This window comes from Salmo salar, chromosome 14, assembly GCF_965601325.2.
Source record: "Salmo salar chromosome 14, fSalSal1, whole genome shotgun sequence".
Lineage (NCBI taxonomy): Eukaryota > Metazoa > Chordata > Actinopteri > Salmoniformes > Salmonidae > Salmo > Salmo salar.
In genome coordinates this window covers 28176881-28202117 of record NC_138304.1, presented here as the reverse complement: position 1 = coordinate 28202117, position 25237 = coordinate 28176881, and the positions used below count along the sequence as shown (strand labels likewise).

The window sequence follows — 25237 nt, the reverse complement described above, 5'->3', positions numbered from 1 at the left end:
GTGAGATACAGAGGAATATTTTCACTACAAAAGGCACAACAGTAAGATTGTAACATTTTCTTTGTGCTACAATGTATTACATCTTGATTAACTTCATGGATGACATTTCAGGATAACTAGATTATAAAACTACGTTTTAATACTGTAACATCGAATCTATGGTCTTGTTCAGTCACTCACCACCGCGTTTGGTCAGCGTCACAGTTGCAGTAGTACTTGGGGTCGGTGCAGTTCCTCTCGATTCCACAGGCACACTTCTGGATCCCTGGGCCTGAACCACCCCAGTAAAAATGCTTCTCATTGGCCCTGCCAACCCACCATGTAAATGGAGATCCCTCTGCAAAATAACAACAACATGAATCAGCACAGAACATACCAAAACAACAACATACTCAATACATAAGCATGATGCTACAATATTTGTGTATATCTACAGTAAACAAATGACCATAGATAGTCTAAGCAGTTTTTTTTATGTACTCTGCTCTACTGGTACACAGACAATAACATGCTACCTTTGTTGATGCCAAACTCGCATGGCAAATAGCCTTGAAACGGAGATGAAGAGTCTATTGATGCATATTGATGAATACGTCAGAGGTCATATACTGCTTATGTTATGTGCAGTCCTACGTTAAGATCCTTAAACGAGTGTAACCAGCTGATCCATTTCCCTTCACTCTATTTGACACTTTACTTTTGTATTGATTGAGACAAGCTATGTGGTCTATTAATCAGCTATTCATCCTGTTCCACCCCCACACCAACAGCAGCACAGACCGATAGTGTTATTCAGCACTCCAGGTAATCAAAAATGACTTGCTCTAAGGAACAGGAAAATAACTGGTGTGAGGAATCACATCAAGTGGAAATGTCTGTTTGTATAGATGGACAAACAAGATCATTTATCAAGACAAACACTCCCCAGGGCATTTGTTCTTGTTCAACATCTCCACCATGCTTGTGTAGTCAGACTGACTACTGTGGGATCTCTGAACAACTCTTGTGTTTTGCTGTTTACAATGTGAATTATGCTTTTGAATTTCAAGTAGTCAAACAACAGGCATGCTTAACAATAATCAGTGGGTAAAAACAAATGTTTACACGATGGTAATTTGGGAAAGACAAGAAAATATAATTTCATTTGCCATTTTCCATCTTGTCATTGTTACTTATCAGCAGCACCTGGCTGAATTTGCCCTCCAGTGAATGACAAATAATAATTTTATGAAAAATAATAATTGGCTGGTAGTACATTATCGAAGGGGTCTGGTATCAAACCACTGACAGTGAAATATTTACATCAATGGGGAAATAATAGTGGAAGGACAATGGGACTGCTGTTTGTAGCCACAGGGGTAGTCTGTTCATCACATGCCTCAGAAATCAGCTAAAAATGTTTCGGTAAAAGCCAAGGGGACACAGAGTGAGGCGGTGAGGCTCCAGGGAGAGAACAAAGGCTGTTACACAGGCTGTTCCCCTGCAAGGTACCCATGTTCCACACTGGTCCACATACAGGGGAGGGGGAGGGGGGGGGGGGGTGAAGAGAGGGAGAGAGAGAGACAGAGAGAGGGGGTGGATGGAGAGAGAGATTGTGGGGAGCAGTATGGACCATTGTGGGGTTCTGGGTATTCCCTGGCTATAGAGTAATCAATAATTCAGGTTCTTTATGGTGATGAGAAGGGAAACAGGCTAAGCTGAGGGCCTGGAGGCCAAGTGTCTCCCGTCTGTGTGAGGGGAGAGAGACAAACCAGCAGCGGTGATACTGGGAGGTAGAGTAAGCTTATATTCCTCAATACTGGATGAATGGGCACCACTGGGGCCAACACAATAAGACTACCAAATGAGGGAGAGGTACTACCACCGACCAGCAGCTCTGACCAGGAATTTCTGACTCCTCTTCTCTTTCAGCTCACTGATCCTGCCAACCAACACGCTCCCTTTCACCATGCTAAACGGCTGTCGAGCAGCAAGGTGTACAGAGCTCACCAGAACACTAATGATGTGTGGGTTTTATCTGTCAACGTCTCCAGTCAGGCCCCTGTCTCAGATCCTAACAAATCCAAAGGACATGATGAAAGCTTGTTATGCTGCTCATATACACCGAGTGATGCACAAATCAGTGTCTACTCTAGAGGCTGGGAGCTGGGGCTACCCTGCTGCTGACAAAACCTCAGGCTCAGAACTCTATGGACCCTCAGGGGGAACGGCTGTTGCTTGATAACGCCAGATGAGATAAAAATCAAACAAGGTAAAAAATAAAACACTACATTGTTGGAAGAAACTGACAAGCTTTTAGGTTCTGTGGCTGTCATGGAATTTCAGTTTTAATATTCCCTATGGTTGGCTTAAGGGAATAAACCAGTTCCATTTATCACAGGTAGTATTCCTCAGAGCCGCTGCAATAAACGCTTGGCTCAATTCTATGAGTAATGACAAGGGATGACAACTGCTGTGTCGCTGTCTAATGTACGCCAGCTTGTCGCTGTCTAATGTACGCCAGCTTGTCGCTGTCTTATGTACGCCAGCTTGTCGCTGTCTAATGTACGCCAGCTTGTCGCCGTCTTATGTACGCCAGCTTGTCGCTGTCTAATGTACGTCAGCTTGTCGCTGTCTAATGCACGCCAGCGACAAGCTGTCTAATGCACGACATCGACAAGCTGTCTAATGTACGCCAGCGACAAGCTGTCTAATGTACGCCAGCGACAAGCTGTCTAATGTACGCCAGCGACAAGCTGTCTAATGTACGACATCGACAAGCTGTCTAATGTACGCCAGCGACAAGCTGTCTAATGTACGCCAGCGACAAGCTGTCTAATGTACGTCAGCGACAAGCTGTCTAATGTACGTCAGCGACAAGCTGTCTAATGTACGCCAGCGACAAGCTGTCTAATGTACGCCAGCGACAAGCTGTCTAATGTACGCCAGCGACAAGCTGTCTAATGTACGCCAGCGACAAGCTGTCTAATGTACGCCAGCGACAAGCTGTCTAATGTACGTCAGCGACAAGCTGTCTAATGTACGTCAGCGACAAGCTGTCTAATGTACGCCAGCGACAAGCTGTCTAATGTACGACAGCGATAAGCTGTCTAATGCACGACAGCGACAAGCTGTCTAATGTACGACATCGACAAGCTGTCTAATGTATGCCAGCTCGCCTACACATCTCGTGAAACACTTGCCAAATCAAATAGATAAGAGTATTCGTCACGTGTAGTCATAATGCTAATAACAATCGGCTAAACAATCTAGCAACACCTAAATGGACATTCATCAATAACAAACACTGGGAAGGGGAAAGAGAAGACAACATATTATTGCCATTTTCTCTCTCCAGATGCCTAAATTTCTGTGTCTTTGTTGGAAAGGATACTACAGTATTGTCCAATAGAAACAGATCCTTAAAATATTCTCAGATGTACACAACAATTAACATACAAACACCAATGTCCTCTTTACCTGGCTTATTGAGCAGTCGAGACATTCGGCAGGCGTAGGCAACATGCTGTTCACAGTACTCCGCACTGCCTGTGATGGCTGTCACCTGTCGTAGGGAGAGAAAATAGGGTTTAAGCAATGCAGAATGCATAACGTTTAGTAATATTAGTGGAGCTGAGTGAAAATACAGTGAGAACACCTTTAATAAACAACGTAGCTAGCTAGTGTCTTCGGCTGTAACATCAAAATACATAGAAAATACACATAGGGCTGGTTTCTCTAGACTGAAAATATAGAGTTTCTCCATTGAGTATTGTTTTTTTGTATGAAACTAGGCTTAATCCGGGTCCATTAAACCCACTGATAAAATACAGATTTCTTTCCCATTGAGATGGTTCCTTCATGAATGATTCAATGGGTGAAGATGTCATAAGGTCATAAGGTTACCTGCTCTGTGGACATGTTGTAATTGAGCTGCAGCACAGCCTTCCCCTCCAGGTCTGAGCCAGTCACTGAAGTCTGGGGAGACAGGTTGTTTCTCACTGTCGTCCACACCTTGTCCTCTGCAACACACCAACAACACCATCAACAAACCAGTCAGCCGTGCACAATATTTACAGGGGAATAATTAAATGTGGGTCAGCCATCCCAGCAGTCAAAACTGGTTGCAATGACATCATTCCAACCAGATACCAGATTTGGTTGTAATCTGGTTATAATGACGTCATTTTAACATGATTGGCCCGCTGGGATGGGACAGAATTATCAGACGCAGAGAAGGTTAGGTTGATTTTCATCTTGGGTCTTATTGAGAGGTACTCTTACCAGTCATGTTGCAGTTGACTTTGAAGGGGCCAACAGGACCACTCCCATCAGGGTCGATCCAGTATGTGCCAGATGTTTTACCAAGGTGTTTGTATTCCTCACAGGACTGTTCATACACGGCTGGAGAGGAGAAATACACACGCGAGAGAGGAAACTAGATGTATTATGAAGCTGACATTGCAGTAGAATGACTTATTCATCATTACAAATCCAGGTGTTTCCCCATTTGTAAGGGAGGTGAATGATGTGCAAAAATGTGAGTGATGTTTCAGATGGGTCCCTGAGGGTATGAATAATGACAGACCATCGATGAAGATGTCTTGATAGGCTAAGGAGGAGGAGGAGGAAGGGGAGGATACCTACAGGTATGGCATGTAGCCCCGGTGTATCCTGTCCCGTTACAGGAGCAGCTGAAACTATCCCAGGTCTGAGAGCAGCGGCCTCTATGTTCACAGTGGTTAGGGACACATCTGTGTGTGGGGGGGAGATCATTCTCACATGAAGAAGAAGCAGAAGTGACCTCTAATTTTACTACTTTGACCTTTGTGAAACTACAGATGGGTCAGAAGAGAATAGATAGGACAACATAGGAAGAACTTTCATAGAGTGCATATTTCAAATATAATTTACGCTAAAAAGCAAATTCATTGGAAATGAATGGATACATTCATTTGGTACTTCTTCAAATCAAATTCAACAAGAAGACATCTAATTGAAATATGTTGACCTTTGTGAGACAACAGGATGTTGCCGTGTTGTCGCCGTGTCATGACAGTAATCAGCCAACACACGGTGCTGTGAGGAGGTTCGTGACCTTTGTTTCATGTACTTTTGATACCACTTCATGGTGAACGTTAGGGTGTATCACTGTACTCTCTTAGTCCATTTCCAGTGCAGGACCTCCTTAAAGCTGCTGGTGTGATCACAGGGCTGTGGTAACATGGAGTTCCCTTTGAAGTTAGTTGAACCCCCGCCTGCTATCATAGTTTAGAATGAGGATTTCATCACCACAATCCTTTAAATGTACACAGGGCAGAGATGTTGGAACGTTCCTATTTAATGGGAGAGAAAATCTGGTGTATCGGATAACCTTTGCCATAATAGATCAGTCAAATGAACTACACATCAAGAGTATTCAACCATAAATGGATTTATCATACGTACATATTACACAAATGTCCCTAGAACAATCATATAGTTTGATTTGACTAAGGACGTTAAGCTGAAAACAAATCTGCATGACCGTCCAGAACTTTTTTTTGCGGTCTTGAAAATGTCTTCCTCTGACATTACAAAGGGTGTCGTTAACAATTCCAGCACAAAAGGTTGGAATAACAGGATCTACAGTTTGACTCCTAATCACTAACGGAGAATAAGAAGCAGAGATAAGATTCCATTTATGAACCAGAACCATGTGTTGGAGTGAACCAACATACTGTGAGAATACATTTTATGTGCTTATCTTGATAAGAATGTAAGCGCATGTCCAAATTCTCTAGGCGGACTGAGTAACCTTTTGCTAAAATTGCATTTCCATATCTCGGGAGAAGCAACAGAGCTTTTCCACTTCATTGTTTTGATGAGTTTTGCATTGGGGATGTGTGCCTGTTTGGCTGTGTGCTGGTGTACACAGGCATTTACCAGCAGGAGCACAGAGATTGCACACTAAGACATCTACTAGCAAAGCCTTGTGTGATCCTCTGATTCCTGCCTCTCGCTGTGTCGCTGTGTGAGATGCTTTCTTGATCTTGATGGGCCACCTACCGTCTTTATGAAAAGACTGTGTAATGCATGCCCATGAGCAACCAGCCCCTCAGGTAATGTCACAGTAGGTGTTTATACGTTCACTTTCATGATCAACAGCAAAGAAAAAAGGCTGCTTAGTTTATCAAGCTCAATCAGATCTTTGGGGAATGGTATAGAATATTACCTGTCTATGATGGCACACATATCCAGGCTGACATTCTCAAAGGTTCCCATGTTGCCTTGCTCTACCGCCACCAGGTCAGCTAGCTGGTCGTCCACGTGGATCAGTTGCATACAGCCCTGGAAGGAGCGCTGGGCAGGGGGAGTGTTGGTACGCAGGAAGTAGCCTGCATGAGGACAAGAGGGACAAAGAGTTCCAAAGTTAACCATATGATCAAGACAGAGCTTTCTGTTTGAAAAGTAAACTCCAGAGACACATTACAACTATTAACCAACATTAATTCTGAGTGTTGTGTTTTGGTTTGAATCATTAGGGAAGAGTTTCATTCAATATTTAAGACACTGTCTTAAAGGAAACAACTTCAAAGGCTAACAAAACACAAAGAAAACAAAAAGGCAACCAATCAAAAGTAACAAAGAGGATTTTCATACAAAGCATGACATCAAACACAAAAAAACATGTACTGTACACTCAACAAATCACAAGACTGTTTGTCAGACTGAATTATAGAAATGTCATCATGAATAAGTAAGTAACAAGCCCACTACGAGGGTTTACACATTATAGGCCAGGGCCTGGTTTCCCAAAAGCATTTAAAGAGTATGTTCATCGTAAGAACCTTCGTAGGCGCATTGTTAAATCTCAGAGCTTTTCCCTAAAACCATCTTAACTAAAGTTGCACTTGAAAAAGCGTGTTATTTAACGACTGCCTCTGACCACTCGTAGAACAGCTAAGTGTGTTGTCACTTTATACACATAAGATCTCCGCTAAACATAGAATCAAGATGTGTATCTGTCTCTCTGTGACCGCAGATACCTTCAGAACGAAGTTGACTACAAATACAAAGTTGCCAATGTCTTTGCAATTGTTACAAACTAGCAAAAGATAATACCATGCTTCAAATAAAAACAGATGAATGCAGTGTTGAATACATTAGGACTATAGGCTACATAGGACAATATTGAAATCATATTAAAATCAATTTCATGTTCATTTCATTGGGTTCTATTTTGCTAACTGTAGGCTGTCGTTGTTTCCCTTAATATTTAATTTGTAACAACATGTGCACAATCATATGCCAAATCTACGATAGTTTATTATTATAGGGTAGGCTAAGCATTGGAATAAACTGTCTCAATATTTGCAGCCATATAGTCAATAATTCTAATGTGAATGAAGACAGCTGATCTGATAGCAGCGCTGTTTCAATCCCATCAATATCAAAACAAGATTGTACGAAAGTGAAAGTTCTCACTACGAGGTGTTTTGGGAAATGCATCTGAGTTCGTTATAGTAACGATGCATTGTTAAAACACTTGTAAGCCTAAATTCCATCGCTTACGAGTGTTTTAACGATGCATCGCAGGGTGAGATATGGCAGTGGGGCGGTAGGCCCCTAAATGGCAGGTAATCCAAGAAAGACGAGTATGCGGCCACTACATTGCAACAAACTTTAGTGAACTATTAACATAATATACTTACAAAATAATACATTTAGGAGCAGTCAGCAGTGCACATCAGGATACACAACGGCAACACGTTTCGACTTCTAGAATCTTCCTCACGCTGCCTGAAAGATGCCGACTAGAAGTCGAAACGCGTTGCAGTTGTGCATATCTAATGCATAATGCTTTCTGCATCTATATGTACACTTTGTAGGCTATTTATATTCAATTAGGAAGTTTTCGGCGGTCACAGAGAGACAGATAAACATCTTCATGCTATGTTTAGCAGATATTTCCTGTGTGTAAAGTAACGAGGGAGGACAAACTGGATTTAACGATGCACTAAACTGTTCAACAAGTGGTCTGAGGCAGGCGTTAGAGTACAAGCGATATGAAGGGAAACTTTAATAAATACGGTTTTGGGAAACGGCTCGAGAATGTAAAGATGCTCTTACGAAGGTTCTAACGATGAATTAAGCCTTAATATGCTTTTGAGAAATCGGGCCCAGAGCCATATACCTGTCCGGTATAGAGCTATATGGTTCTGTTATAGACAATATGTGTAAATACCTCCAAAGTAGTATTGGCCCCCTGTTCTAATCTGAATGGGAATGACCGTTCTGACCGTGGACGCCTCGTCACCATCGATGGTCAGCATGGCGCAGTTCTCCAGAGCATGGAGATAGACGTTATGCCACTGGCCGTCGTTGAGCCCCGAACCTTAACAGTGACCACAATATGGCTTCATGAATCACAGTCACGGTGGGTGATAAGCAGACAACTGCAATTACTGAAACATCAGAAAAACTGAGAAAGACTATGATATAAAGATCTGTTTGGCATTCCCTCTCTTTACTAAAACATCCTTCTTAAATATGAAAGAACTTGACTCTAAAGTTCAGAAATAACTGAAATGTTATGTTGGCAACTGCATGTTATTGCAAACAAAATATTGAGAAATGGAGACAAACAAACACAACGAAACAACACGACCATGGACCAAGTAGCTACCGACTCGACTAAAGTGAGTTTAGAGTCACTACGAACAGAAATTTGCACTGGCAATGAGAAACTGTCTAAGCATATGAAGAAAATATCCAATGTCAAAAAAATATAAACTGACATGACTGAACTGGGCAAACGTGTGGAGGAGGCTGAAATTGGCTTAATAACCTTTAAAATCACACTGTACACATCACTGACAATCTGAAATGGTCCACCCACACAGACAGTATGGTAAAGCGCCTCTTCAACTTCAGGAGGCTGAAGAAATTTGGCTTGGCACCTAAAACCCTCACAAACTTTTACAGATGCACAATTGAGAGCATCCTGTCGGGCTGTCTCACCACCTGGTACAGCAACTGCACCGCCCGCAACCGCAGGGCTCTCCAGAGGGTGGTGGGGTCTGCCCAACGCAACCCCGGGGGCAAACTACCTGCCCTCCAGGACACCAACAGCCCCTGATGTCACAAGAAGGACAAAAAGATCATCAAGAACATCAACCACCCGAGCCATGGCCTGTTCACCCCGCTATCATCCACAAGACGAGGTCAGTACAGATGCATCAAAGCTGGGACCGAGAGACTGAAAAACAGCTTCTATCGGCTTCCACCCGGCTACTCAACCCTGCACCTTAGAGGCTGCTGCCCTATATACATACACACTGGCCACTTTAATAATGGAACACTAGTCATTTCAATAACACAAAACAGAAAGGTATGTGTTGTTAATGCCTTCACTCACACACCTATTGAAAAGACAAACACAGTACCACTCAAGCGATCTGTCTAAATGAATAACACTTCAATGACTATTGGCTATGCAGCCTAAATGGCAACCCATTCATTGGTAGGCTATAGACATGATCTATTTCTTTATGTAACGAACTGACAAGGGAACAGGACAACATGATGATTGCTATGATCTGAAGAAAAAAAAATGTAATGTTCCCTTCGCAGACAGGCTATAAAGGCCTGAGTAGATGGGATGAATTTAAATGGCCAAATATGAAAAAAGACTGGGAGAGATAAAATGTTATAGAGCCTAAGACGCTGAAATTGTAAGCACGCTGTACTTTTATTTCCGTTGCTCTCTCTCTCTCCCTTCCTTTTTCTTATTTAATTTTGCCCAATTAAGGCATGATAATGGAGAAATTGATATATGAATTGAAAAATACAATACCAGTCAAAAGTTTGGACACACCTACTCATTCAAGGGTTTTTCTTTATTTGTACTATCTTCTACATTGTAGAATAATAGTGAAGACATTAAAACCATTAAATAACACATATGGAATCATGTAGTAACCAAAAAAGTTTTATTTTAGATTCTTCAATGTAGCCACCCTTTGCCTTGATGAAGGTTTTGCACAATCGAGGCACTCTCTCAACCAGCTTCACCTGGAATGCTTTTCCAACAGTCTTGAAGGAGTTCCCACATATGCTGAACACTTGTTGGCTGCTTTTCCTTCACTCTGCGGTCCAACTCATCCCAAACCATCTCAATTGGGTTGAGGTCGGGTGATTGTGGAGGCCAGGTCATATGATGAAGCACTCCATCAAAAAGTCCTTCCAGAGCCTGGAGGTGTGTTTTGGGTCATAGTCCTGTTGAAAAACAAATGATAGTCCCACTAAGCGCAAACCAGATGGGATGGCGTATCGCTGCAGAATGCTGTGGATCATCCGTTCACCTACTCTGCGTCTCACAAAGACACGGCGGTTGGAACCAAAAAATGCAAATCTGAACAGTTTATGTATTTTTCTCTCCATCTAACTAGGCAAGTCAGTTAAGAACAAATTCTTATTTACAATGACGGCCTTCCCAGGACAATGCTGGTGCCAATTGTGCGTCGCCCTATGGAACTCCCAGATGTGATGCAGCGTGGATTCAAACCAGGGACTGCAGTCACGCCTCTTAGCACTGAGAAGCAGTGCCTTAGATCACTGCGCCACTCAGGAGCCCTGTTGATGTTGAGATGTGTCTGTAACTTGAACTCCGTGATGCATTTATTTCGCCTGCAATCTGAGGCTGGTAACTCTAATGAACTTATCCTCTGCGGTCATCATGAGAGCCAGTTTCATCATAGCGCTTGTTTGGTTTTGCGACTGCACTTGAAACTTTCAAAGTTCCTCATGTCTTAAAGTAATGATACACTGTCGTTTTTCTTTGCTTATTCGAGCTGTTCTTGTCATAATATGTACTTGGTCTTTTACTAAATAGGGCTATCTTCTGTATAGCACCCCTACTTCTTTTCTTTTGAGGTGGTGGATCAACTTTAATATTGAGGATAGAGTGTTGCTTCCAGCAATGTAATTGTCTGCATAATTTCCAACACTCCATATATTTTCGTGGTTAATATGTACAGTGGGGAGAACAAGTATTTGATACACTGCCGATTTTGCAGGTTTTCCTACTTACAAAGCATGTAGAGGTCTGTAATTTTTATCATAGGTACACTTCAACTGTAAGAGACGGAAACAAAAATCCAGAAAATCACATTGTATGATTTTTTAATTAATTTATTTGCATTTTATTGCATGACATAAGTATATGATACATCAGAAAAGCAGAACTTAATATTTGGTACAGAAACCTTTGTTTGCAATTACAGAGATCATACGTTTCCTGTGTGGCTCAGTTGGTAGAGCATGGTGTTTGCAACTCCAGGATTGTGGGTTCAATTCCCACGGGGGACCAGTACAGAAAAAAAAATGTATGAAATGTATGCATTCACTACTGTAAGTCGCTCTGGATAAGAGCGTCTGCTAAATGACTAAAATGTAATGTAGTTCTTGACCAGGTTTGCACACACTGCAGCAGGGATTTTGGCCCACTCCTCCATACAGACCTTCTCCAGATCCTTCAGGTTTCGGGGCTGTCGCTGGGCAATACGGACTTTCAGCTCCCTCCAAAGATTTTATATTGGGTTCAGGTCTGGAGACTGGCTAGGCCACTCCAGGACCTTGAGATGCTTCTTACGGAGCCACTCAGTTGCCCTGGCTGTGTGTTTCGGGTCGTTGTCATGCTGGAAAACCCAGCCACGACCCATCTTCAATGCTCTTACTGAGGGAAGGAGGTTGTTGGCCAAGATCTGCGATACATGGCCCCATCCATCCTCCCCTCAATACAGTGCAGTCGTCCTGTCCCCTTTGCAGAAAAGCATCCCCAAAGAATGATGTTTCCACCTCCATGCTTCACGGTTGGGATGGTGTTCTTGGGGTTGTACTCATCCTTCTTCTTCCTCCAAACACGGCAAGTGGAGTTTAGACCAAAAAGCTCTATTTTTGTCTCATCAGACCACATGACCTTCTCCCATTCCTCCTCTGGATCATCCAGATGGTCATCGGCAAACTTCAGACGGGCCTGGACATGCGCTGGCTTGAGCAGGGGGACCTTGCGTGCGCTGCAGGATTTTAATCCATGACGGCGTAGTGTGTTACTAATGGTTTTCTTTGAGACTGTGGTCCCAGCTCTCTTCATGTCATTGACCAGGTCCTGCCGTGTAGTTCTGGGCTGATCCCTCACCTTCCTCATGATCATTGATGCCCCACGAGGCGAGATCTTGCATGGAGCCCCAGACCGAGGGTGATTGACCGTCATCTTGAACTTCTTCCATTTTCTAATAATTGCGCCAACAGTTGTTGCCTTCTCACCAAGCTGCTTGCCTATTGTCCTGTAGCCCATCCCAGCCTTGTGCAGGTCTACAATTTTATCCCTGATGTCCTTACACAGCTCTCTGGTCTTGGCCATTGTGGAGAGGTTGGAGTCTGTTTGATTGAGTGTGTGGACAGGTGTCTTTTATACAGGTAACGAGTTCAAACAGGTGCAGGTGGAGAACAGGAGGGCTTCCTAAAAAGAAAAACTAACAGGTCTGTGAGAGCCGGAATTCTTACTGGTTGGTAGGTGATCAAATACTTATGTCATGCAAGAAAATGCAAATGAATTACTTAAAAATCATACAATGTGATTTTCTGGATTTTTGTTTTAGATTCCGTCTCTCACAGTTGAAGTGTACCTATTATAAAAATACAGATCTCTACATGCTTTGTAAGTAGGAAAACCTGCAAAATCGGCAGTCTATCAAATACTTGTTCTCCCCACTGTATATCTATATACACACCACCGTTCAAAAGTTTATAAATACACCTTTTTAATTTAGTCTGGTTTGCCATTCCAAATAAAATGGAATATTTTTTGTTCATATAACTTAAAAAGCAGGTCACTAGGTGTAGGCAAAACCATAAGGAAAGAGGTCAACTGTGATATGACTAAAGAGTTAATCAGGGTGATTTTTCCACAAATATACAGGTTGTAAGGAAGTCTGTGTGTAGCTGGTGTATAGGAGTCAGGCGCAGGACAGCAGATATGAGTAAATAACCGTATTTTACTCAACATATAACAAATGCAATACAAAAACAGAGCCCACAATAACGGACCTTCCTACATAGAAACAATCACTCAAACAAACATGGGGTAACAGAGGGTTAAATAATGAACAGGTAATTGGGGGATTGAAACCAGGTGTGTAAGACAAAGACAAAACAAATGGAAAATGAAAAGTGGATCTGCGATGGCTAGAAGGCCGGTGACATCGACCGCTGAACGCCGCCCCAACAAGGAGAGGGACCGACTTCGGTGGAAGTCGTGACACAGGTATTGTCCTTCCCATGGCAGCAAGATCTTATCCATTTTTACTAACTTTCTATAAAAATGTATTGGAGTGATAGCATTTCTTTCTGTCGGGATATGTATACTGAGTATGTCCACATCCCCGTCAGACCATTTTATTGGTAAACTACACAGTAATGTAAAAGTTACATTTTTTAGAGACCCAATACATAGTATTGTACACTTGGTTGTAATCCAGAAAGGTTAGAAAAAGTATCTAGATCCTCTATGAGGCTGTGGAGGGATTCTAATTGTGGTTTTAAAGAAAACATGAATCATCAGCGTACATTGACACCTTTGTTTTTAAGCCACAGATTTCTAATCCCTTAAAACCTGTTAGGGCTAGGGGGCAGTATTGACACGGCTGGATAAAAAACGTACCCGATTTAATCTGGTTACTACTCCTGCCCAGTAACTAGAATATGCATATAATTATTGGCTTTGGATAGAAAACACCCTAAAGTTTCTAAAACTGTTTGAATGGTGTCTGTGAGTATAACAGAACTCCTATGGCAGGCCAAAACCTGAGAAGATTTCAAGCAGGAAGTGGCCTGTCTGAGAAGTAGTGTTTCATCTTGGCTCTTTTTATTGAAGACTCAGGATCTGTGCAATAACGTGACACTTCCTACGGCTTCCATAGGGTCTCAGAGCCCGGGAAAAAGTTGAACGATATCGAGGCAGGCTCTGGCTGGAACACTTTATCGCTTTTGGCAAGTGGCCACTCAGAGTACTATGGGCTTAGGCGCGTGCCCGCTTCGACCGAATGCTTTCTTTTCCTTTGTCTGTTTATCTAAACGCAGATTCCCGGTCGGAATATTATCGCTTTTTTATGAGAAAAATGGCATAAAAATTGATTTTAAACAGCGGTTGACATGCTTCGAAGTACGGTAATGGAATATTTAGAATTCTTTTGTCACGAATTGCGCCATGCTCGCCACCCTTATTTACCCTTTAGGATAGTGTCTAGAACGCACGAACAAAACGCCGCTGTTTGGATATAACGATGGATTATTTTGGACCAAACCAACATTTGTTATTGAAGTAGAAGTCCTGGGAGTGCATTCTGACGAAGACAACAAAGGTAATAACATTTTTCTTATAGTAAATATGACTTTGATGAGTACTAAACTTGCTGGGTGTCTAAATAGCTAGCCCTGTGATGCCGGGCTATCTACTGAGAATATTGCAAAATGTGCTTTCACCGAAAAGCTATTTTAAAATCGGACACATCGAGTGCATAGAGGAGTTCTGTATCTATAATTCTTCAAATAATTGTTATGCTTTTTGTGAACGTATATCGTGAGTAATTTAGTAAATTCACCGGCAGTGTTCGGTGGGAATGCTAGTCACATGCTAGTCACATGCTAATGTAAAAAGCTGGTTTTTGATATAAATATGAACTTGATTGAACAAAACATGCATGTATTGTATAACAATGTCCTAGGGTTGTCATCTGATGAAGATCATCAAAGGTTAGTGCTACATTTAGCTGTGGTTTGGGTTTATGTGACATTATATGCTAGCTTGAAAAATGGGTGTCTGATTATTTCTGGCTGGGTACTCTGCTGACATAATCTAATGTTTTGCTTTCGTTGTAAAGCCTTTTTGAAATCGGACAGTGTGGTTAGATTAACGAGAGTCTTATCTTTAAAATGGTGTAAAATAGTCATATTTTTGAAAAATTGGAGTAATATCATATCTAAGGTATTTGAATAACGCGCCACAGGATTCAACTGGCTGTTGAGTAGGTGGGACGCTTGCCCATAGAGGTTAATATTATTGTTGGATCTAATTTTAACAGCTAACATTTCGATGGCAATAATAAATAGATATGCCGATAGTGGACAACCTTGTTTTACTCCTCTTGACAGTTTAAAACTTTCTGAGATGTAGCCATTATTTACTATTTTACACCTAGGGTTACTAAACATAACTTTAACCCATTTTACAAGAGATTCTCCAAAATGTTTATATTCCAGGCATTAATATATAAACTCCAGTCGTATTTTAGCAAAAGCCTTTTCAAAATCAGCTATGAAAACCAGGCCTGGTTTCCCCAATATTTCATAGTATTCTATTATCTCCAAAGTATCATCCATGTAAAATTCTGTCTGATTAGGATTAATGATATGACAATACCTTTTTTAATTCTATGTGCCAAGCATTTAGCTAGAATTTTTACATCACAACACTGAAGTGTAAGAAGCCTCCAATTTTTTTAAACGGACTGGATATTTATATATACACCACTTGGATCCTGTTTCAGTAATAATTAAATCAGACATTCTTGTTGCGTGTCCGTTAATCTACCGTTTACATAGGAGTGGTTAAAACATGCTAATAATGGTCCTCTGAGTATATCAAAAAAGTTTGTATACTTCCACTGATATGCCATCCAGCCCTGGAGTTTTCCCCAGATTTAAAGGCTTTAATTACATCAAGAAGTTCCTCCTCTGTATTTTGGTCTTCACATGAGTCTTTCTGTACAGATGTTAATTTTACATTATTATCCATACAATTAGCTTCGGTTAGTGGAGATGGAGGAGACTGAAACGAAAGCATATCCTTAAAGTACTTTACTTCCTCTATCAAAATATTGTTCTGTGAATTATGCGAGACTCCATCATTTGTAACAAATTTCAATAAAACAATTTGGTAGCATTTCTATGTTAAAGATTTTAAAATCATTTGGTGCATTTTCCCCCATATTCCATCCAGTTTGCTTTATTACAGACAAACACTCCGCAGCACCTCCACCCCTGCTCAGACGATCCCGCAGGTGAAGAATCCTGATGTGGAGGTCCTGGGCTGGCTTAGTTACACGTGGTCTGTGGTTGTGAGGCCAGTTGGACGTACTGCAAAATTCTCTAAAACGACATTGGGAGGCAGCTTATGGTTGAGAAATTAAGATTAAATTATCTGGCAACAGCTCTTGTGGACATTCCTGCAGTCTGCATGACAATTGCTTGCTCCCTCAAAACTTGAGACATACAGTGAGGGAAAAAAGTATTTGATCCCATGCTGATTTTGTACATTTGTCCACCGACAAAGAAATGATCAGTCTATAATTTTAATGGTAGGTTTATTTGAACAGTGAGAGACAGAATAACAACAAAAAAATCCAGAAAAATGCATGTCAAAAATGTCATAAATTGATTTGCATTTTAATGAGGGAAATAAGTATTTGACCCCTCTGCAAAACATGACTTAGTACTTGGTGGCAAAACCCTTGTTTGCAATCACAGGGGTCAGACGTTTCTTGTAGTTGGCCACTAGGTTTGCACACATCTCAGGTGGGATCTTCTCCAAGTCATTTAGGTTGAGGCTGACGTTTGGCAACTCGAACCTTCAGCTCCCTCCACAGATTTTCTATTGGATTAAGGTCTGGAGACTGGCTAGGCCACTCCAGGACCTTAATGTGCTTCTTCTTGAGCCACTCCTTTGTTGCCTTGGCCGTGTGTATTGGGTCATTGTCATGCTGGAATATCCATCCACGACCCATTTTCAATGCCCTGGCTGAGGGATGGAGGTTCTCACCCAAGAATTGACGGTACATGGCCCCGTCCATCGTCCCTTTGATGCGGTGAAGTTGTCCTGTCCCCTTAGCAGAAAAACACCCCCAAAGCATAATGTTTCCACCTCCATGCTTGACGGTGGGGATGATGTTCTTGGGGTCATAGGCAGCATTCCTCCTCCTCCAAACACGGCGAGTTGAGATGATGCCAAAGAGCTCCATTTTGGTCTCATCTGACCACAACACTTTCACCCAGTTGTCCTCTGAATCATTCAGATGTTCATTGGCAAACTTCAGACGGGCATGTTTATGTGCTTTCTTGAGCAGGGGGACCTTGCGGGCGCTGCAGGATTTCAGTCCTTCACGACGTAGTGTGTTACCAATTGTTTTCTTGGTGACTATGGTCCCAGCTGCCTTGAGATCATTGACAAGATCCTCCCGTGTAGTTCTGGGCTAATTCCTCACCGTTCTCATGATCATTGCAACTCCACGAGGTGAGATCTTGCATGGAGCCCCAGGCCGAGGGAGATTGACAGTTCTTTTGTGTTTCTTCCATTTGCGAATAATCGCACCAACTGTTGTCACCTTCTCACCAAGCTGCTTGGTGATGGTCTTGTAGCCCATTCCAGCCTTCTGTGGGTCTACAATCTTGTCCCTGACATCCTTAGAGAGCTCTTTGGCCATGGCCATGGTGGAGAGTTTGGAATCTGATTGATTGATTGCTTCTGTGGACAGGTGTCTTTTATACAGTTAACAAGCTGCGATTAGGAGCACTCCCTTTAAGAGTGTGCTCCTAATCTCAGCTCGTTACCTGTATAAAAGACACCTGGGAGCCAGAAATCTTTCTGATTGAGAGGGGGTCAAACACTTATTTCCCTCATTAAAATGCAAATCAATTTATAACATTTTTGACATGCGTTTTTCTGGATTTATTGTTATTCTCTCTCTCACTGTTCAAATAAACCTACCATTAAAATTATAGACTGATAATTTCTTTGACAGTGGGCAAACGTACAAAATCAGCAGGGGATCAAATACTCTTTTCCCTCACTGTATGGGGAATAATGTTGTGTGACTAAACTGCACATTTAAAAGTGGCCTTACATTGTTCTCCGCACAAGGTGCACCTGTGTAATGATCATGCTGTTTAATCAGCTTCTTGATATTCCACACCTGTCAGGTGGATGGATTACCTTGGCAAAGGAGAAATGCTCACTAACAGGGATATAAACAAATGTGTGCACAAAATTAGAGAGAAATAAGCTTTTGGCTGAATGTATCGCTCATAGAATAAAAAAGGTCCTACCGGACATTATTCATCACAATTAGACGGAATTCTTAAAAGGAAGATATATTGGAGACAACATTAGACAACTACTAAAAATAATGGAAAACTATGAGAATAGAAGTAAACCAGGTATAATCCCTTTAACATATTTTGAGAAAGCATTTAATACAGTACGTCTAGAATCTGTTTATAAGTGCCTGGATTTTTTCAATTTTGGATTATCTTTCATAAAATGGGTAAAAAAGTCACGTACAACAATCCTTTATGTAAAATAACAAATAACGGTTACTTCTTGGAGAACTTTGAATTGTCAACAGGTGTAAAACAAGGTTGCCCTGTGTCACCTTACCTATTTATTATGGACATTTTATTTAACCTTTATTTAACTACGCAAGTCAGTTAAGAACAAATTGTTATTTACAATGATGGACTACCCCGATCCAACCTGGAGGAATTGTGCACCGCCTTATGGGACTCCCAATCACGGCCATATGTGATTCAGCCTGGAATTGAACCAGGGATTGTAGATGCAGAGATGCAGTGCATTAGACCACTCGGTACCCCCCTAAATTGTTAGCTTTAAAAATCAGATCTAATGATAACATTAAGAGGCAAACTATTAAGGGATTAGAGACAAAAGTATCAATGTACGCCGATGATTCTCTTGAATCCTCAATCTTCAACCTTGCAGGGCCTCAATGAAGACCTGGATAATTTCTCTAGTTTCTCTGTACTAAAACTATGATAAGTGTACTATATTACATATTGGGTGTCTAAAAGATAAACATTAGATTGCCATATGGTCTCCCGATTTAAATGGGCGGATGGTGAAGTCGATGTACATATCCAGGAAAAGTTTAGCGATCTTGCAACAATTAACTTTGTTCAAAAACTTAGCAAAAAAATATAGAACCTTGAAACCCTGGAGAGGGAAACACTTATCCATTTACAGGAAGTTTACCCTGATTAACCTCTTGACGGTCGCCTAGGATAGGGGGCGCCACAGCGCATTTTGAAAAGAAATCGTGCCCATTTTAAACGGCCTACTACTCAAACTCAGAAGCTAGGATATGCATATAATTAATACTTGTGGATAGAAAACACCCTAAAGTTTCTAAAACTGTTTGAATGGTGTCTGTGAGTATAACAGAACTCATATGGCAGTCAAAACCCCGAGACAGATCGAAACAGGAAGTGGAATTCTGAATTGCGGACTCAACTTCATCACGTTGCCTATTAATCACACGGTGAGCTATGGTTCATTGAGCACTTCCTATTGCTTCCACTAGATGTCCCCAGTCTTTACAAAGTGATTTGAGTCTCCTACTGTGAAAACTGACAGAATGACACGCTGTGGAACGTGGTCACACGGAGAGGGCCATCACCATTATGACGCCGGCGCCACTGGCTACCCTCCCCTTTCAAAACGTTTATAAAGACAATGCAATCGTCCCCCTTGAATCTTATTGGAGCTCTGGTTGAAAAAGGCCCTAAAGATTTATGTTATACAACGTTTGACATGTTTGAACGAACATGAAAGAGTAGCCCCGCGCACGTCGGAACTTTTGGTGCAGCCTTCAGAACGCGCTAACAACAACAAGCTAATGGAACATAAAGGATTAACTTTTTCGAACTAAAATACATTTGTTGTGGACCTGGGATTCCTGGAAGTGCCTAAGGATGAAAATAATCAAAGGTAAGGGATTATTGACAATAGTATACAAGACTAGATTTGATATGCGATTGTTCCAAGATGGCACTGACCTGTATTGCTAGCCTATTGTTCTGAGTATCGCATCCCCTTTCATCGCAAAGTGTGATTACCCAGTAAAGTTATTTTAAAATCTGGCATTACAGGTGCTTTCAAGAGATATTCATCTATAAATCTTATAATGACAATATTACATTTTAAATATGTTTTCGAATAGTAATTTAGTAAATTGTTGCGCTGTTTCATCGGATGCATTTGAGGGAAAATAGTTAGTCAACGTTACGCACCGATGTAAAATGCTGTTTTTATATATAAATATGAACTTTATCGAACAAAAGAATGCATGTATTGTGTAACATGATGTCCTAGGTGTGTCATCTGATGAAGATTGTCAAAGGTTAGTGCTGCATTTAGCTGTTTTTTGGTTATTTGTGATGCATGTGGTTGGTCGGAAAATGGCTATGTGGCTACTTTTACGATATACTCCTCTAACATAATCTAATGTTTTGCTTTTGCTGTAAAGCCTTTTTGAAATCGGACAACGTGGTTCGATTCAGGAGAGGTGTATCTATAAAACGATATAATTTGGAGAAAAAAAAAAGACAAAAAAATGGTTATGCTAATGTCGAAAGGATTTTTCGCTGGATGTCAGGCCGCACAGGGGTTAATTCTCTGCTGATATCGCAGTTTACATATTTACTCATGGCTCTACTGACTCCAGGGGAATCCATTTTCAAATCATGCAAGATTTATTTTTTCACTTTATTTGGAATGGCAAACCAGATAAAGTTAAATGAGCATATTTATATAACAAACATAAGTTTGGAAGGTAGAACTATTTAATATTAAGGCATTAAACCTCTCAAAGCCTCCATTGTATCTAGATTCAAATTGGTTTTCTAGCAAGACACTAAGAAAGGTCCATCCTATGTTTAAGAGTGGGCTCTTTGCCTTTTTGCAGATTAAAACCTTACATTTTCAGTGGATCGACAATGGATCCCTGTTTAAAGTATGCTCCTTTTAAAATGAAGTCATACTGTAAGGTTCTGCTTTTCTTTTCTTAGTCAACATTTGTTTTTCTTTTTTCATTGATTTCACCTGTGTTCGTTTCTCACCTGGTCTCATCAGCTCCCTATCTAGTTCAGTTCTTTCTGTTTGTATGGTATTGTCCGTTTTTGATTGCCTACCTGTGTTTGATCATTGCCTGCCTGTGACCACGATTCCTGCCTTCGGCGAAGGCTTAATAAACATGTGCCGCCCTCTGCGCATGAATCTATACATTTTTCTCCCCGAGTATTCATTACACATACAGAGTTGTCTACAATTAAAATGTCCTCCTCCAGAAAAGGCAGATCTAGTTTTACAACAAATTATATGTCTAAACTCCAATATACTGATAGAGAAAAAATACAAATAAATGTTTTAAATGTACAATAATATTTATGAAGGCCATTGTAAATGAGAACAGTAAATTGGCACACAAGCAACTAACAGTGTATGGAGTTGTATGCTCAATACAAAATTATAACCAAGCTCAGCCACAAATTTGGAAGAGACAATTGATGAAAGAAGAAATTTAAGAATTAGTGTGCCACCCAATAAAAACCATAAATGGCTTAGTATAAATAAATACAAAATATTTGTTTAACTTAAAGTGTAAAGATTTGACAGCAATACCGTATACTATTCAAGTCAGTTGGTTTTTTGTTGTCTCAAATCCTTGGCATCAGGTCAACGAACTGCAGTATACAGTGCCTTCAGAAGTATTCACACCCCTTGACTTTTTCCACATTTTGTTGTTACAAAGTGGGATTAAAATTGATATGATTGTCTTTTTTTTGTCAATGTTCTACACAAAATACTCATGTCAAAGTGGAAGAAAAATACATATAATAACCCCCCACCAATATAAGTATTCAACCCCCTGAGTCAATACATGTTACAATCACCTTTAGCAGCAATTAGAGCTGAGTCTTTCTGGGTAAGTCTCTAAGAGCTTTCCACACCTGGATTGTGCAACATTTTCCCATTGCTCTTTTCAAAATTCTTCAAGCTCAGTCACATTGGTTGATCATTGCTAGACAAGCAGATTTAAGTCAAAACTGTAACTCAGCCACTCAGGAACATTCACTGCCTTCTTGGTAAGCAACTCCAGTGTTTTAGGTTATTGTCCTGCTGAAAGGTAAATTAATCTCCCGGTGTCTGGTGGAAAGCAGACTGAACCAGGTTTTTCTCTAGGATTTTACCTGTGCTTAGCTCTATTCCACTTATTCTTTTATCCTGAAAAACTCCTGAGTCCTTAACGATTACAAGAATACCCATAACATGATGCAGCCACCACTATGCTTGAACATTTTTATTCTGTACAGGCTTCTTCCTTTTAACTCTGTCAATTAGAGTAGTATTGTGGAGTAACTACAATGTTGTTGATCCATCCTCAATTTTCTCCTATCACAGCCATTACACTCTGGGACTGTTTTAAAGTCACCATCTGTGAGCGCTTACCTTCCTCTCGGGCAACTGAGTTAGAAAGGACGCATGTATCTTTGTAGTGACTAGGTGTATTGATAAACCATCCAAAGTGTAATTAATAACTTCACCATGCTCAAAGGGATATTCAATGTCTGCTTTTTTAAAATTGTACCCATCTACCAATAGGTGCCCTTCTTTGCGAGGCATTGGAAAACTTCCCTGGTCTTTGTGGTTGAATCTGTGTTTGAAATTCACTGCTCGACTGACGGTCCTTATAGTTAATTGTATGTGTGGGGTACAGAAATTAGGTATTCATTCAAAAATAAAGTTAAAACACATGCAACTTATTATGTGACTTGTTAAGCAACTGTTTACTCCTGAACTTATTTAGGCTTGCCATAAAGGGGGTTGAATACTTATTGACTGAAGAAAAATAAAACATAATTCCACGTGACATTATGGGGTATTGTGTGTAGGCCAGTGACAACAAATCTCAATTAAATCCATTTTAATTCAGCCTGTAAAACAACAAAATGTGGAAAAAGTCAAGGGCTGTTAATCATTTCTGAAGGCACTGTAAAACAAAAATTTGCAGACACATACAAAAAATAATGTTCAATATATGGGGCATTGAACAGTCAGCCCTGTTCAGACACAAGGAAACAGAATCATTAGAACATATTTTCTGGTACTCTCCATTGGTGGCTCGCTTTTGGAGTCAGGTCCAGGAATGGTTGTTATGTCAATATCAGGGTTCCGATGGACCTGCAAACCATATTGTTAGGGGATCTGAAAAACCACAATCAGTCAGTGGGAAATATCATTATACTCTAGGGTAAAGTATTTATTTTTAGGGCAATATCGGTAGAAATGTTACAAATAGGAAGGTTCAGGAGCCTTGTAAGAGATAGTAAAATGGAGAGTTGTATTGCAAAAGTAAATAGCAAAATTGCATTATACTGGACAGATGGTTTAATCTGTGGACATTGAAGGGTTGGAGTTAAAATTTAAATAAAAATGGTGGATTGCCCGCTGTGCGTGAAAATCCAGCACTTGAAGAAAAAGGATATTAGGAATATATGTATAATTATTGAACTACAGGTATCGTAGATGTGAGCAAAATAGCTGTAAGTAGCAGTAGAAATATTGTTGTTAGTTTACTCCAATTAGGGTATGGATGGTAGGGTAGGAGGAAAAATGTATAGAGAAAATAAATTATGCAAACAATGAAATTTACAGAACCTTCAGTCTATCTATAATATTAAAGACAAAAATACAAACATATACAGGGCCTAAGAGACAGGGCCCAACAGACAGGGCCTAACAGACAGAGAATCAGCAATAGAAGTCCCTCCTGGGGTGGGCCTCCCCAGATCAAGAGAGAGAAGCAATTAATGCTTTCAAGGGAGGGGAAGGTCTTCATGCTAAATTAACAGGTCTACTGTAGTGCATTAGCCAGCATGGCAGTACTAACGGGACCAGGGCTCTCCAACCCTGTTCCTGGAGATCTACCGTCCTGTAGGTTTTCATTCATACCCTAATCTAGCGCACCTGGGATTGGATTGAAAACCGACAGGAACAGGGTTGGAGAGCCCTGAACTAGACTGTACCTGAGGAGATGTCTATGCGCGTGTTTTTCTTCTGGGTGACGTTGATGTAGACAGTGACCTTCCCCTCGGTGAGGCCCACCTCCACCACACCGTCAGCCAGTGCCGTATAGAGGAGCAGACCGCTGGGGTTCCACGTTCGGAAGGACAGGCTGACCGACAGGGTGTCACTGTCCAGCAGCCCCGGAAGACGCAGGAAGCTGGTGGCGTTGAAGAACAAGGGGAAGGATTGTGTCTCGCTGCAGGAGAATGTCAGGTTCCTCTGTAAGGTGAATAGGAAGTATAATAGTAAATGGGTCTACAAATTAGGGCAGCTTTTCCTTCTTGACTTTAGCAACAACAACAAAAATGTTATTCACACAACGTATAAACAAAGCTAGCATATATTTTGCATATATACCCTTTTTTAGGTGCTTTTTAGATAGCAAACAGGTCTATAAATTAGGGTAGATTTTCCCTGTTGATTTAAGCTCAAGACATTGGCACAACCATATAAACATCAGAAAACCTAAGGTGCTTTTTAAATGTACATTTTGCGGTTTAATGCATGAGAAAATGCACACGCCTGCATTATTTCAGAGCGACACAGAAAATCACTCATCATACAGCAGCACTTGACAAAAAACAATTTTGGCTTTTCTTATCATCAAAGCTGACCTTTCTCCTGCTACTTGTGCTGAACACAAAGCATGCAATTCAACACCAAGGAACTTGCTCACAGGAATAAAAAATAAAAAAAAGCTAAGAGGCACATAAGTGAAATCAATAATAAATGGTTGGATCCATACTTCAGCACAGTAATGGCTCACACACCATCACATACCATTGACAACTGAGCAGTAATTGTCCTGTGCCAAGCGCTGAGGACTTCTGAAGCTTGATACATTTAGTGGGTTCGATCCCATTGCATGGAATACTTTTTTATTCAACATTTCCCAAACGAAAAGGAAAAAAAACATTGCAATATATTTAACGACACGTAATAAATATTTTTGCATCTTTGCTAAAATGAATGTAATGCTTTAAAATGTATTCCAGAGATGCATGTACATACATTTGCATCTTTGCTCATATGCATGCCAGACAATATTCCAGAAATGCATGGCTATGACATCTAGTCTATAGGGTTGCCAAAGTGGTTCCTAATTCGGCTTCTTAAATTATGTATTGATCAATGGAGAATTTTTTTTGGGGCCACCAAGCCAAAACTTAGCCAGCGATGTTTTTATTTTTTTACATTTGATTTCACCTCATTTTAACATTCTGTCATAAAGAGCACATGTCTAACTTAATAAAAGACATGTCCAATCTCAAGAGATTTTTCCTAATATGTTTTTATTTT

At 40.8% G+C, this 25237-nt stretch overlaps 1 protein-coding gene across 2 annotated transcripts in view; it reads right to left on the bottom strand.

Moving 5' to 3' along the window:
* The window catches only part of LOC106569219 (contactin-associated protein-like 2), an 86932-nt gene that overhangs the window by 15153 nt on the left and 46542 nt on the right, over window positions 1–25237 (bottom strand). For both annotated transcript variants that reach the window (XM_082960879.1, XM_014140362.3), the window contains 8 exons: window positions 23899–24157; window positions 8207–8356; window positions 6194–6356; window positions 4627–4733; window positions 4264–4383; window positions 3886–4001; window positions 3460–3544; window positions 181–337 (listed from right to left, as the gene is read on the bottom strand). In XM_082960879.1, coding sequence (XP_082817005.1) covers window positions 181–337; window positions 3460–3544; window positions 3886–4001; window positions 4264–4383; window positions 4627–4733; window positions 6194–6356; window positions 8207–8356; window positions 23899–24157 — 1157 coding nt within the window. The remainder of the gene's footprint in view (window positions 1–180; window positions 338–3459; window positions 3545–3885; window positions 4002–4263; window positions 4384–4626; window positions 4734–6193; window positions 6357–8206; window positions 8357–23898; window positions 24158–25237) is intronic.